General features: G+C 39.1%; 1 protein-coding gene across 1 annotated transcript in view; it reads right to left on the reverse strand.

The window, feature by feature from the left end:
* The window catches only part of GRIN3A (glutamate ionotropic receptor NMDA type subunit 3A), a 155402-nt gene that overhangs the window by 37687 nt on the left and 103708 nt on the right, over positions 1–14007 (reverse strand). Inside the window, exons 5-6 of the mRNA XM_082403798.1 lie at positions 10001–10116; positions 1087–1238 (exon numbers count right to left, since the gene is read on the reverse strand). Of these exons, the coding sequence (XP_082259924.1) occupies positions 1087–1238; positions 10001–10116 (268 nt within the window). The remainder of the gene's footprint in view (positions 1–1086; positions 1239–10000; positions 10117–14007) is intronic.

Genomic DNA, 14007 nt, shown 5'->3' on the forward strand with positions numbered 1-14007 from the left:
ATAGAGGAAAAGATATGGCTTGTTGATGGATGCAGAAGGTGAGATGTGGGAGGCATTAAGAATCCCTGCCAGTTTCTGGAATGAGATACTCGATGGACAGAGGTGCCGTTATCCAAGATGTGACGCACAGGGAGAAAAGCAGATTTAGGAGAGAAGAGCAGGGTTCAGTTCTGACAAGTTAAATGTCAGATGCCTGTAAGATATTCAAGTGGAAATGTCAAATAGGAAGGTAGGTATATGGTTCTGGAGCCCAGAAGAAGAGTTGGTGTTGAAATACAAATGTGAAAGTTGTTGGCAAAGAGAGGCTATTTGGAGTCATTATTGTTGGCTTTAGATTTTTTTTTTAAATGTCAGGCAGACATCGTACTGCTTTATTTGGCTTCTCTTTTAAATACTGGAGCCTGTGGCTCTTGTTACACCTTTTAATCTCCTATCTTAATCATCCAATTTCTGGCTCACTTTGCAGGTTTCTTTCTAATTACATCGTAAAGGCAGAGCATTGCAATAAAAAGATGTAGATTCTGACTATTTGTGTGCCTTGGGCAAATCACTTAGGATCTCTGGATATTAGTTTTCCATCAGTAAAAGAAGGGAATTGGTTGTTTTCAGTTTAAAAAATCTAGGATTATCTAAGAATTACCAGTTATAAGTTAATATCTCTTTCTCTAAGCAGGATTCATCACTGGACCACTGGGAAGTTAGATCTTGAGAATATTTTGAAGTCCACATTGTGACCAGCAATTAACAGTTAAACCAAACACTGTTAATGTCAATCTCAGATACTATTGCTGTAATGCAGAACAGCATTTCTTCTGCACTTGTGGATATAACATACAGGCAAAAAATAGAAATTCAGACATTTACTCATCAAAATAGCATCACAGTTAAATCCAAGACAAACTTGTCTTACAGAAAATTCCTATTGAATAGGCATCCTTCAAGTGAAATTAGGAGTAATCTAAATACCATGGTGAGTCTTAGGAGATGTAATAGCCTGGATTATTGGCCACATATGACAGCATTTCCTCATATTTTTCAAGGTAAAGCTGTACAAAGCATCAACATTATCAGCAGTTTTTCCCTTACCTCAGTGACAGCGAAACTTCTCTTGCCACAGGGAACCACCTTGTACCACTTGTCATGTAGCACATCCATAAACCCATGTGACTTGTACTGACTGATTAGCTCGGATATATTGGAGGTCAAAGGAGAGTTGGGAGGGAGACCAATGCCGTATCCTAGGAGAAAATATAATCTCAGATGAGTGTTTCACCTGAGAGGTTCCTGAGATGTTGCCACCACACTTGCGTGATGTTGCTGTCTGGCCTGGTAACAAGGGCATAGTGAGCTTTCACCATCTTTCCTTCAAAGGACTCAAAAATGTCCAAGGTATACGGGGAGGGGGAAGGGTAAGCTGGGACGAAGTGAGAGGGTGGCATGGACATATATACACTACCAAATGTAAAATAGATAGCTAGTGGGAAGCAGCCGCATAGCACAGGGAGATCAGCTCGGTGCTTTGTGTCCACCTAGAGGGGTGGGATAGGGAGGGTGGGAGGGAGATGCCAGAGGGAGGGGATATGGGGATATATGTATACGTATAGCTGATTCATTTTGTGATACAGCAGAAACTAATACACCATTGTAAAGCAATTATACTCCAATAAAGATGTTAAAAAAATGTCCAAGGTATGATTACCTTGGATCTGCTACCTCTCTGAGTAAAAGAGATGAGTCTGGAAAGGAGAGGAATGAGCTGCGTGGTGTGTACTGGGGCACATTGTATTCCAAGGCTTTCTGCCCTTCCCTTCAAGATATTCTTTAGAAGCCATCTTTGAGGTCTTTACCAGGGCTAGGATTCCCTTTCTACTTCTCCCAGAACCCCTCCCCTGGACCTTAAATACACAAAATTAGATGAATTACAATCCCTGGTTTATGAAATACTCTTATCATTGGTCATGCATGACCCTCTTTTACTTTTATTTTATTTTTTAATAATAGAATGAGACCATGTGAATGTACAATATAGCATAAGTACTAAAACATCAGCAAAAACTTGTCAAAAAAAAGGGAATCTGATAAAACCAAGTGTTGGTACAAATGTAGATCAATAAGATCACTTATTCGTTGCTTGTGGGAATGCAGATTGATGTACCCACTTTGGAAAACAGTTTGCTATTACTTTGTATAGTTGAAGATTTATAAGCTCTAAGACAAGCAACTTTAAGTACATTCTTAAAGAACTCCTCCATAACCACACCAGGAGATATGTACAAGAATGTTCTTAGAGGCATTGTTCATAATAGCAAAAATTGGAAACAACCCAAATGTTGACAAGAGAATGGGTAAATAAAGTGTGGAATGTTTACACAATGGAATATTGTATAGTGTGAAACATAATGAACTAGAATGACATGGAATAATATGGATGACTCTTGGCAACACTGAATGAAAAAGGTCTATCCCAGAAGATTATAGCCTGACTCCATTGTGTAAACGTAAAAACATTCAGAACAAAACACTGTATTTTTAAGAATTCATATGTATGTGATAAAAGTATATTCAGAAAAAAGTCAAGGAATTGATAAACCAAATATCTGTGACAATGGTTATTCAAGGCAAGAGAGGAAGGGGAAAGGATGAAGGAGGAGCGTAAAGAAGATGTAATTGTTGTCAGAGTTTTATTAATTAGCTTGGACTCTGTATCCTCACTTAGTATGGGGCTTTACTTGCTTTCCAAACTGTTACTTCACTGTTAATCTCTTTGAAGAGCCATGTGAAAGAGCTAATTACCTACATTTTGTCTGTAGCTATTGGATAGCATAGTCGAAAAAAGATGTATTGCCCTCAAGATGATTGAGGAAGACAAACTGAAACTATAGCTAGCTCCTTTTTTCGCATATAAAGACCAAAAGGCTGTCAAGAATCCAAAGATACTTCATGGAAACAAATACTTGCTATAATGATTCCATCTTTTTTTTTTTTAATTTATTTTTATTTATTTATTTTTGGCTGCATTGGGTCTTTTTTGCTGTGTGTGGGCTTTCTCTAGTTGCGGCGAGCAGGGGCTACTCTTCATTGTGGTGCTCTGGCTTCTCATTGCAGTGGCTTCTCTTGTTGCAGAGCTCAGGCTCTAGGCGTGTGGGCTTCAGTAGTTGTGGCACACGGGCTCAGTAGTTGTGGCTCACAGGCTCTAGAGCGCAGGCTCAGTAGCTGTGGCGCATGGGCTTAGTTGCTCCACAGCATGTGGGATCTTCCCGGACCAGGGCTTGAACCCGTGACCCCTGCATTGGCAGGCAGATTCTTAACCACTGCACCACCAGGGAAGCCCAATGATTCCATCTTACAATTTATTTCCAAGGACATTAGTTTTTGTTCTTTTTTTAAATTACAGATACACAAATCCTTTTTTAAAAAATATAGGGCTTGAGATTTGTGTATAACTAATAAAAGAGAGGAAATAAGTAATACAGAAAAAATTTTTGCGTTTTAAAGAGCTATATGTTTTTTTCCCCCTGGTAATTTTGTTTGTTCCTTAACAATGGCGAGTCAAGGAAACGATGACAATGTCAAGAGCATGATTAGAATTTTCCATTCAAAGAGCTATTTTGAGTGCCTATTTTGTGCCTAGTAGTTTTGGTTTGAAAGGCAAGACTGATAATAAAAGACTTTACACAGGCAGTCTGTTCTTCTGCTGATTCTACCATGAAATAACATTTTTTTAAAGTAATGGGTAACTATACGGAAGTAACCGATTTTCTTTAGAAACTTTTATTATAATGAATGCTATTGACAAATTCAGTTGCACAGATTTTCATTCAGTACCTATTTACATGTTAGGCACAATACTAGTCATGTGTATGATAATATTCACTGACTAATTCACACATTTATTCATTCACTCATTCATCCATTCAACAAATATTTATGAGTGAATAGGCACTGTGTTAAGTGGTTGGGATTTAGCAGTGAGCAAGGTAAATATGGTCCTTGCTGTCATGGAGTATACACTCTCTTAGGGAGACAGATATTAAACAATGCACTGCATAATGATTATTTCATTACAACTGAGGCATCCCAGCTTGTACCAGCTTGAGGGAGAAGAACTGGGACTTATACAAACAAATAGTAGAAGATCTTGGAACTGTCTGGTGGGTATGGGTTGATGGTCAGGATCATTAGGTCAGGTTTGCTGAATATTTTATATTTTTTCCCCTGGAGGCAATAATTTTCAACAACAACAATTTCTAATACTTATAGAGGGCTTACTATACACCAAGTACTGCTCTATAATAAACTTTTTACATGTCTTACCCCACTTTGTAGATCATGCACTAGTCTAAGATTGCATACTGGAGTGTGGCATACAGGTCAGTTAAATCACTCTGGGATTCTAATAATGAGAACTAGAACATACTGAGCCCTACTGTGTGCCAGATACCATTCCGCATGTGTTTAACCCCTATGTGAACCCATGCAGAGTAGAGACTTAAAGATTGAATAGGGCTTCCCTGGTGGCGCAGTGGTTGAGAGTCTGCCTGCCGATGCAGGGGACACGGGTTCGAGCCCTGGTCCGGGAGGATCCCACATGCCGTGGAGCAACTAAGCCCGTGCGCCACAACTACTGAGCCTGCGTGTCTGGAGCCGTGCTCCGTAACGAGAGGCCGCGACAGTGAGAGGCCCGTGCACCGCGATGAAGAGTGGCCCCCGCTCGCCGCAACTGGAGAAAGCCCTCGCACAGAAACGAAGAACCAACACAGCCATAAATAAAATAAATAAATTTATAAAAAAAAAAAAAAAGATTGAATAAATATACAGCCCAAGTTCACACAGCTCATAGATGGCAAAGCTAGCATTTGAAATTAGGTCTGTTTGAGTCTAAAACCAATGCTCCCTCCACTGTATCCATTATAGCATGTGACCAAGGCAAAGGAATACTTGACCTATTCCTCCCCTTCAAACAGGCCCTATCACTACAATCATATTGATATAATCTCCCTAAACCAGGCAATGCAGTAAAAAACTACAATCATCTAAACTGGTGGTTTGAATTCAGCAGACACAAGTATATATTATTCACGGGCAGATTTTGTCATAAACTTCTCAATAAGTTGTGTAAAAATAGTGTAAGTACAGCCCCAATTGGTATATGATTGTACATAAATGAGGAAATTAACTAGCAAGGACCCTCCCTGACTATATTGTTTCTCCTAAAAATCCCCTTAAAGCCAGTAATTCCAGCACAGGTTACTGTAATCATGGCAGAATTGTTTTCATTTTTCATTTGATAAGCATTTATTGCATTCATCTATTCATTAATTCCACAAACAGGGGTTGAATGCTATTCTGTCCCAGACACTCTGACAAGTGCTGTGGAATTTACCAAGTTAAATTAGACACCAAGTCTATCCATATGAAGCTCATGGTGGCACGGGGGAGATGAAGCATGCATAAATAATTACACAGCATGGTAGAATGTTATAGGACTTTTCTTGAGAAAAAAGAGAGGTGAGTCATAAATTCAATAAACATAATGACAAAGATGCAACGAAGAGGATGAAGAAAACTCTGTTGTTAGGAGGAGAGAGATTGCTACCAGATGAAAGGATGAGAGAAGGCATCTTGGAGTGATTCTTGATAGTGGTATTTTGGATAGATGAGACCAAAATGCATGATAAGAAAGTTTAAAAATTGGAAATTAATATTTGTGATAAATTTACATATTCTAAGAATAGAATTTTGGCAGTACAACAAAAGTATAAAAATTGCCTTAGGGAAAAAGCTATGTTGAAGTTGCAGAGACATTTATAAAAAATTGCTACATAGGAGATAATAAATATTAAATCACTCCATTCCATCATGTCAAGGTTAATTTGTAATTGACCGCTAAAAATAGATTCCTGTTCTTTAAAATTTTCTGTTAATGCATATATTAAATATTGATATTTTAATAATTATTGGCATAAATAATTATTATTATTATCTAATTAAAACAAACTATGCATATGGAACAAGGGGAGAAACAGGAAAACAAAGTTATGTGGCAATTAGAAGAGGTATGTGTTAAAAGACATAAAAATCAATTTTATTCAGAAACATAAAATAGTAAAACCATTTTTGTCCTCTTTATCAGCTGCTTTTCAAATTTGATTGTGTTCATTGGTCAAAGAATTCTTAATTTTAAATTGCTGACTCAACTTAGCAGCCTGAGTTGCTTTCATTATCATTAGAAACGTGGCTTTGCAATAAAGACGAGGTTGACTATTTTGTGGTTGATAGATGAAGCAAAATGGAATCCTTCAACCCTAGAGATGAAGACTTCAGGCACCCTTGAAATTGGATACAGCTTAATAGCCCAAGAGAACAATTTTCAGAATAGAATTCTGATCTTTTCCCCATGGATAAATCAGCTTTACTCAGCTAAGAGTGGTGGAAATATATTTTGGCTAGCAAATGTATAGTTAGAAATTCATAGACTTCAAAAATCTTCCTGAAATGTGGTTGGAAAATAGATATTTTGAAAATAAGGTCTTAGATAGGGTTAAAAAGACTTCAGGAAGAAAAATTAATTCTGTTTTATGGTCTGGCCTTGGAATACCATATTTAGCTACTGCAGGGCAATGGTTGAGAACATATTGGAATAGTCCTAACCTTAAAGGAGACTTTAAAAATGGGTTTCCCTTACCCCCAGCACATCAAAGTGGAGAGAGAAGTATGTGTGTGAAGCTGAGATATATGAACGCTATCTATCCTAGGATAATTTATAATGAATTGGTCTCAATCTATTAATTCAATATAATGAATAATAATAATAATTTATTGGGCACTTACTGTGTGCTTGTACATGCTTAACACATATTATTTTACTTACTCTTCACGACAACTCTGTCATAGATGTACTATTCACAAACCCATTATGCAGATGAGGAAGCTAAAGAACAGATTAAGTGACCTGCCCAACGTAGCACAGTTAGTAAAAGAAACTCTATTCTAACCCAAGTACTCAGACTCCAGAGCTAGTGCTCCAAGCACTGTATTAAATAATTAGTGGAAAGCAAGTAACAGAACAAACTCAAAAACGCGCAAAGTCTTCAGCAGAAAGGTCACAAATCAGTACTGTGCAGTTCCATTACTCTTTCTTCTCATTTGACCTTTACTGTCAGCTAACTCCAATGCATAAATTTGGGACATGTATTCATTTATCTCAACACTCTTTTTTTCCAGAGTGCACAATGTGTCTTTTTGTCCCTGGTGTATGGTTTTTAATATGACCAGAGACTTTCCATATGCTCTTGAATTCTTAATAGTTTTGGTTTGCTGCACTGAAGACTTACGAAAAGGTTTCAAACTCAATGTGGACTATTATCTTTCATTTGTCCCACTTGACCTTTAAACCTTAAATAAATGCAGGATGGTGAAGTTGGGAGGGGTATTCAGTAGTCACACCGAGTTGGTATAATGTCGTTACTACAGAGAGCGAATGTACATTCAGCATGAAGGAATCAGTGGACTCCATTTTCTTTCCTAAGTTCCCGAAGTCATTTAAGCACTTTGGCAAGTGTATGCAGACCTTCAGGGTGCTTTTGATTACCTACAATAATAAGTGAATTAGGTACTTATTTCAAATACAACCTAATAGTTATATAATACGTAATACATCATTTATTACATAACTGATATATGCTTTGCATTATACTAGGTCCTATGACAGGATACAGATAGACATATGAAACATTCCTGTAAGCTAAGTGGGTAAAAATTGTTCATAAATTGCTTTTATGATATATTTATGCCTATGAAGTCTAATTAATTAATAATAAAGTCCACATTTTCATAAGTTCACGAATCCTAAATGTTGCTAAAGGAAAGCATATAATATTTTTTAAAAATTTCATGAGAGAGAAATATTCCATAAAAATCTATGAGATTAACTTTTTTGTTAAAAGCAGCAATCAAGACTTTTACTAGTATCTCTATCATGTTGTTTTTAACTTATGTGTCCTCCCTTTGTGTTTTACAAAGTTCTGCTTTTAGGTTGTAAACTTGTTCACAGAGGCAGTATTGAATTAAAATTTCTGATTTGCACCTCACCCAGAATAAACCTGCAATGGTTTTTTTAGAATAAGCCAACAATGACGAGACCGTTCTCTGTATTCAAATCTGTAGTCTCTCTGCTCTCTTGCAGAGAGAGCACTTCCTTGCGCCATTTTGTATTTATCCCCTTTGAAAACAACGCGGTATCTGGAGATGATGGGAACTGCAAGACACCAAGTCTCAGGAGCACAGATGGAAATGTAAACAGGAAACCAGTGGGGAGTTAATTGTGTGGCATCTGGCACTGGGGTCTAGCAGAGGCAAACAAGCTATCTCACCACTGCCTTTTGACAAGATAGAGTTGCCCCCTAAGACAAAGGTGGAAAATAGAGTCCTTCATTCTTTTGCCCACTACAGATAATTCATTGTTAACAGCTGCTAATGGCAAAAGGGACCTCAATTACCCAGTGCATGTAGGACAGAAAAAAAAAAGTAACATCTCTTCCATATCCCTAGATGCCACAAAAACTGGGAATTTTCCCACTGTTACATCAAAATGAGGTTATATAATGAATGTTCTTTGGTTTTCTAGTTTTTCTTTGGCTTTTCTTTTTGTGCCCTGCTACATCAGACTGTCATTTTTTTTTTTAAACATCTTTATTGGAGTATAATTGCTTTACAATGGTGTATTAGTTTCTGCTTTATAACATAGTGAATCAGCTATACATATACATATATCCCCAAATCTCCTCTCTCTTGTGTCAGACTGTCATCTTAATAGAAGATCCCTACCACTAAATCTCTCTCTTCCTGAGTTCTATTCCTGGTTCAGGTGGAGGTAGCTTTGCCTGGAGAGGGGATTGATTTCTCTTAGGAGAGGATTGATTTCTCTTAGGAGAAGGCGCGAAGAAACAGCATCAGCTGTTACATTCTCATTCATCACAAAAACGAAGACTGAAGTAAAAAATTTGCTGATGTGTTTAGGGGAGACAGGGACCAACTGTGGTTGGGGAATTGGAATCTGAATAGTCTCGATATACTAGTTAACATACAGGAAAGTATAGTTTTCTGGAAATAGGACTTGGGCACCCCCGTGGGATTGTTTCAAGTCAAAGTGCTTTCTGACAAGTGAGTATGGCTGTTTTGGGAGCCAGCATGTACTGTCAGAGGAGGGAAGCTGGGAACTGGGAGATGTGAAATTTGCTGGTTCAGGCTACCAGCTCCATATATCAACTGTTGTCCAGAATGCAAGGAGCTACTGACAAAGCAGTCTTTCTTTGGTCCTTAAGTTTGATTGATTGGTTGACCAAATTGAAAGCAAAAATTTGCTGCCAGTGGGAAGAAAGACAAACTCAAGGTCCCAAACAAGGTTTTGTTTAGGACTCTTAGAGGTTACTAAACCACAAAAGTTGATTTTTTTCTACTTATTTTTCAACTAGTGGAAATATTTATTTAAGGGCCATGAGATTTGGATTCTAATTCTAGTATTATCATCTAATTGTGTGATTATGAGAAAGTGATAAAATGTCTCTGGGCTTTCTTGTGGATAAAACTGAGTAGATTGGATTAAATTAACACTGGGGTCCTTCCAGTTGTAATGCAGTCATTCTAGTTTTAGCATCAGATTCATTACAGGATTTGGACATTAGAAAATACAGATTAAATTAAAACTGGACTCCCTATTTATTACACTGTCACCACTCCCAGATATCTAAAGCAACATTGTTTGGATAACAATGGCGTTTTGGTTGTTGTTTTTCTAACAATTGGATAACAATATGTTTGTGGAGTAGGGAGAAAATAAATACCTAACTTCAGCAACTTAATAGCTGAATGCTTAAGAGCTGAAAATGAAAACAGGGAAGATGAATAGGTCTTTGCCTCTGACATTGGCATTTGTGACTTGCTAGGTTGGCAAACTGAGCACATTCCGAGTAAAAGTGAATCAAGAATGACTGATTAATACCTTCCATGGCAAATGGCTTCCCCACAGTTAGAAGTTTGCAGTCAGCGTCTACTGACACTTCATAATCCAGAAGGGCTTTGTCCATAATGAAGGCATCTAGTTTCTCTGGATCATTCCTATGTTTAAGACGAGGAGAAGAAAAGTGAAAAATGATTCATTAATAGACAGGAAACCCTAAGGCTGACAGCTGGCTTTTGTTTAGGGAACAGAAACCTGGACAATAAGGGCAGTACAAGCTGGGCAGCTGCTGGCTCTGCCTTGCTGACATCTCACTGACCTGCAGAGAATAGACCAGGGGAAACAGACACTCTTATAAGAGAGCATGACATCTTTCCAGTGGATTCATCTACCAGTTTCTTTCATTACTTCTAAATCCAACAACAAAACCAGAGCGATTATGAATTGAATGGGAAGGTAAATAGTCAAGGTTCATTTCTCTTACAATAACTGAATGACTTCTTTGTGTAAGCATTGTATTTATTGTTCTCCATACATTTTACCCCTTATAATAACCTTGAGGGGGGTGGTAGTATCCCATTTTAGGAGATGGAAAAATTCAGGCTCAAAGAGTCAAAGTAACTTAATCCAGTCTACATAGCCAGTAAGTGTTGGAGCTGGGGGTCTCATTAATCAGTGTGTGAAAATTCTTAATTCTTTCTGTCATGATCACTATCATATTCTTCAGAGATCAGGCATTATTTCATATTTGGGAGTACATATTAAGGAAGTGCAAATAAGAGATCCAGCACTCTTGGGGAAAAGGGAGTTCAGGTCTCTTTAAAGTCCATAGGCTGGTGTTCAATAAATGGAATGGGAAGCATATGTAATAGATCTTTGTAATCTGATTTATTAATATATCTCCAGAGACTCATGTTTCACTCCCATCCCAGGAGGCAGTTCAGGCAAAAATCATTTAAAGGCAGGTGTTTCTGGACTATATCAGTGAGTCGGCTGTGGGCTGGGCTCAAGGTGCCAACAGACATCCTTGTGCATCCTTCATGTGTTCTCCCCAGTCTTTGGACATAGGCACAGAGATGGTCCCAAGGAAGGCAGTCAGCACTGGCTGAGCTCCACTTACAAAGGTGGCAAGGGAGGATGAGTTTCAAAGGGAAATGTTTAAGGTGTATGCAATGACTCTTGTTTTCAGCTACCTCAAACTTTTTTTGGAAAGATATAAGACATACATCCATTTAATAAAGGCTTTCTGACCCTCAGTGCTGTCCAAACAGCTTGGCAAAGAGAACAACTCTTCTCTATCCCATCTGGGTCCAGTCATTCCTCTCTTAGAGCCAAAAATGAGGTTGTTGGAATTCCATACATAGGAGTAGCTTCTAAACTCAGAGGAGAACATGGCTAGGGCCCATCAAAAATCTAAAAGAGAAAGGCACCCTTAGACATCTCTAAGATTCATCATTGAGCGGCAAGTACCTTTTTGATGGCTTTGTCTGAGCCACACATGGACATACATTAAGTAGGTCAACATCCCTTCTTGGTGCCAATGACCATTGCTTCCTCTCTCTACTCTTTTAGGAGGTAAAATAGCCACTTCAAAATAAATCCCTTTTCCAGGAATATTGAATTTAAGTTACAGTGAGGCCTATGTTTAACTTTAGCCAAAATGAAAAACATCTCCCAGCTCCAGAGCTGTGGGAAGCTTCTAAAAGGGCTGGGGATAAGAACTGTCTCCATTAAGAACCTTAATGGAATCCTGGCAGTAAGATAAAAATCAAGCTGAAAGATGCTTCTCCAGTCAAATCTTGACTCTCACAGTACCAGAATGTACCTTGTGAGCTACACAGGAACAAGTTACCATTTACTAATACTCTGCAAATATTTGTGGCAGCAATAACAATACAAAAAATTAGGGCTCAGTTTTTCTAACCAGTATTTCCTGAGGTCCATCTCAGTGGTATCCCTAAATAACTCATGATTTTGAATTACAAAGTGAAGTTATCTATGGCAGGTCTCTATTGCATAGCAAGGCAAGAAGCAATTAGCTCACAGACTCCCATGGGGCCCTAAGTCACTGGTGAGGAAGTGGCAGTGTTTGATCCAGGTATAAGGACCTTCTAGACTGGTTGAATCATCCTTATAGTTGGCATGGCCATGGCCTACAGTTGTTTCTCCCGTTATAAAATTATGCTGTCTTTTTGAGCATTCATTTAATAACACATATACCACAAAAACCAGTCAGGTATAAACATACTAAAAGTAATTAATACTTTACTAGGGATTAATTTATTGGAATACTCTCACCTCAGAAAGCAGGGCCCTAAGTGAGTAGGATGAAGCCCAGGGGAATTCTGATGGGAGAGGGGAGGGACAGGTTTAACACAGGAACCTGTCTTTATAGGCGACTCCAAGGGTTGTGCTTGCAGGTCAGGGCACTGGGATGTCAGGGGGTAACTTGAAGACTGGTTGTTGGGAGTGGTGGCTAAGAGCATAGGCTTTATCTGGGCCAAAAGTGGAGAGAGAAGCCCAGAGAGAAGAAGGCAGAGGGCATTGATGATAAGCTCTGTTCCAATTTCACCTCAATCTATGAGTCACCTGGGGAGCTTTTTAAAATGCAGATTCCGGGACAGGGCCTGAGAGTTTGCATTTCTCACATGCACCCAAATGCTATCTGGTACACGGATGCTGCTGAAACATGGACTGTGTTTTGAACACCAAGGACCTACTCTCCGGTTTTGGTTTCCAGACTAGCCTGCAGCAGTGGTTGGATTCTAGAGACCTGGTTCTAGTCCTGACCCTGCCACTTGCTAGCTGTATTTCCATGGACAAGTTGCTTCTTTTGGAACTCAGCTCCTTCATCTGTGCCTGTTTTCCTGCCTAACAATTTCTTCTCCCCAGGCTAGAGGAGGGCCAACTCTGAGCACTTGGGCCTTCTAGGTGAAGCCTCCAGAATAAATGAATACCCTGAGTGGAGTGGAACTGGAAACTGCAGCAGTGGCTTATCTCACCCTTTCACACTGCCATAAGGGCCCAGTTTGTCAGCCATTACTATCTAGCGGGGAGCCATCGCTGTCTCCCTGACATCTTATTCTTTTTCTCAGCCATGAATTTCCCTAAAGGAGAGGATAAAGAGGAGGAGCTGGGAGGCAAAGGAGCACTAAACTCTGTGTCAGAGAGGGACTCTAATGTTTTAATGTTCTTGCAAAATTGCAAGTGCCATTTCATAGTGCTTCAACACTATATATAACTGCAAATCTGAGAACACAAGGCTTCCTTTCTAGACTCTAGCTTAGTCCATAAAATTGTTTTAGGGGCTGATTACTAGAGCTCTTGAGAAACACAGAGCCCCTTTGTTCCATAAAATTATTTATTTCCCTTTCTTAAAAAAAAATTTGAGGTGCCAAGTCTTGTTGTCCTTTGGGGAGATTATTGTGTTTGACAATAGAGACACCAGTTTCCTGGTGCTGCACAATTCTAGGGACTGGAGTTTGAATGTATGTCATTGTCCTGAGACCATCAGGCAGGAGGGAGAGGCCTGCTTGCCTGCATGCTGTGGTGCTTATCAGGAGCCATTCATCCCCTTCTCCCAGGCAGACTAGATGAGCAGACCCATAACTGCACCAACCTCTTTTGCATTCAGCTTCACTGAATTACAAGCTCTGGTAATCTGCCATGGTAATGTGATTGCTCTTGATTGCTTCTCATAAATGCCGATGAGAAGGATGCAGGCATGGGAATCATTGCCTTTTATCTTATTTTCTTTCTACAGGAAAGCTCTAAGATAAAGTCCACTTCCTTGTGATAAGAGGAGACAGTCCACATGCTTAGAGATTCACTGTGAAGGAAAGGGTTGCTTTGGGGCACTTTATCCTCTGGCCACATTCCCTGAGTGTTTGATCATTTCAGCACCATTGTTTTCCCAAGTGATGTCAAACCAACATTTACTTCCCCCACCATCTGCTACACTAATGACTGCACTGGCACTTTGATCAAAGCTACGGCCAACTTGGGACTGTGCAGGAACTAGTAAACTAGGTCACATAATTAAATGCACA

Source organism: Balaenoptera borealis, assembly GCF_965194805.1.
Source record: "Balaenoptera borealis genome assembly, chromosome: 8".
NCBI classification, from domain to species: Eukaryota; Metazoa; Chordata; class Mammalia; order Artiodactyla; family Balaenopteridae; genus Balaenoptera; species Balaenoptera borealis.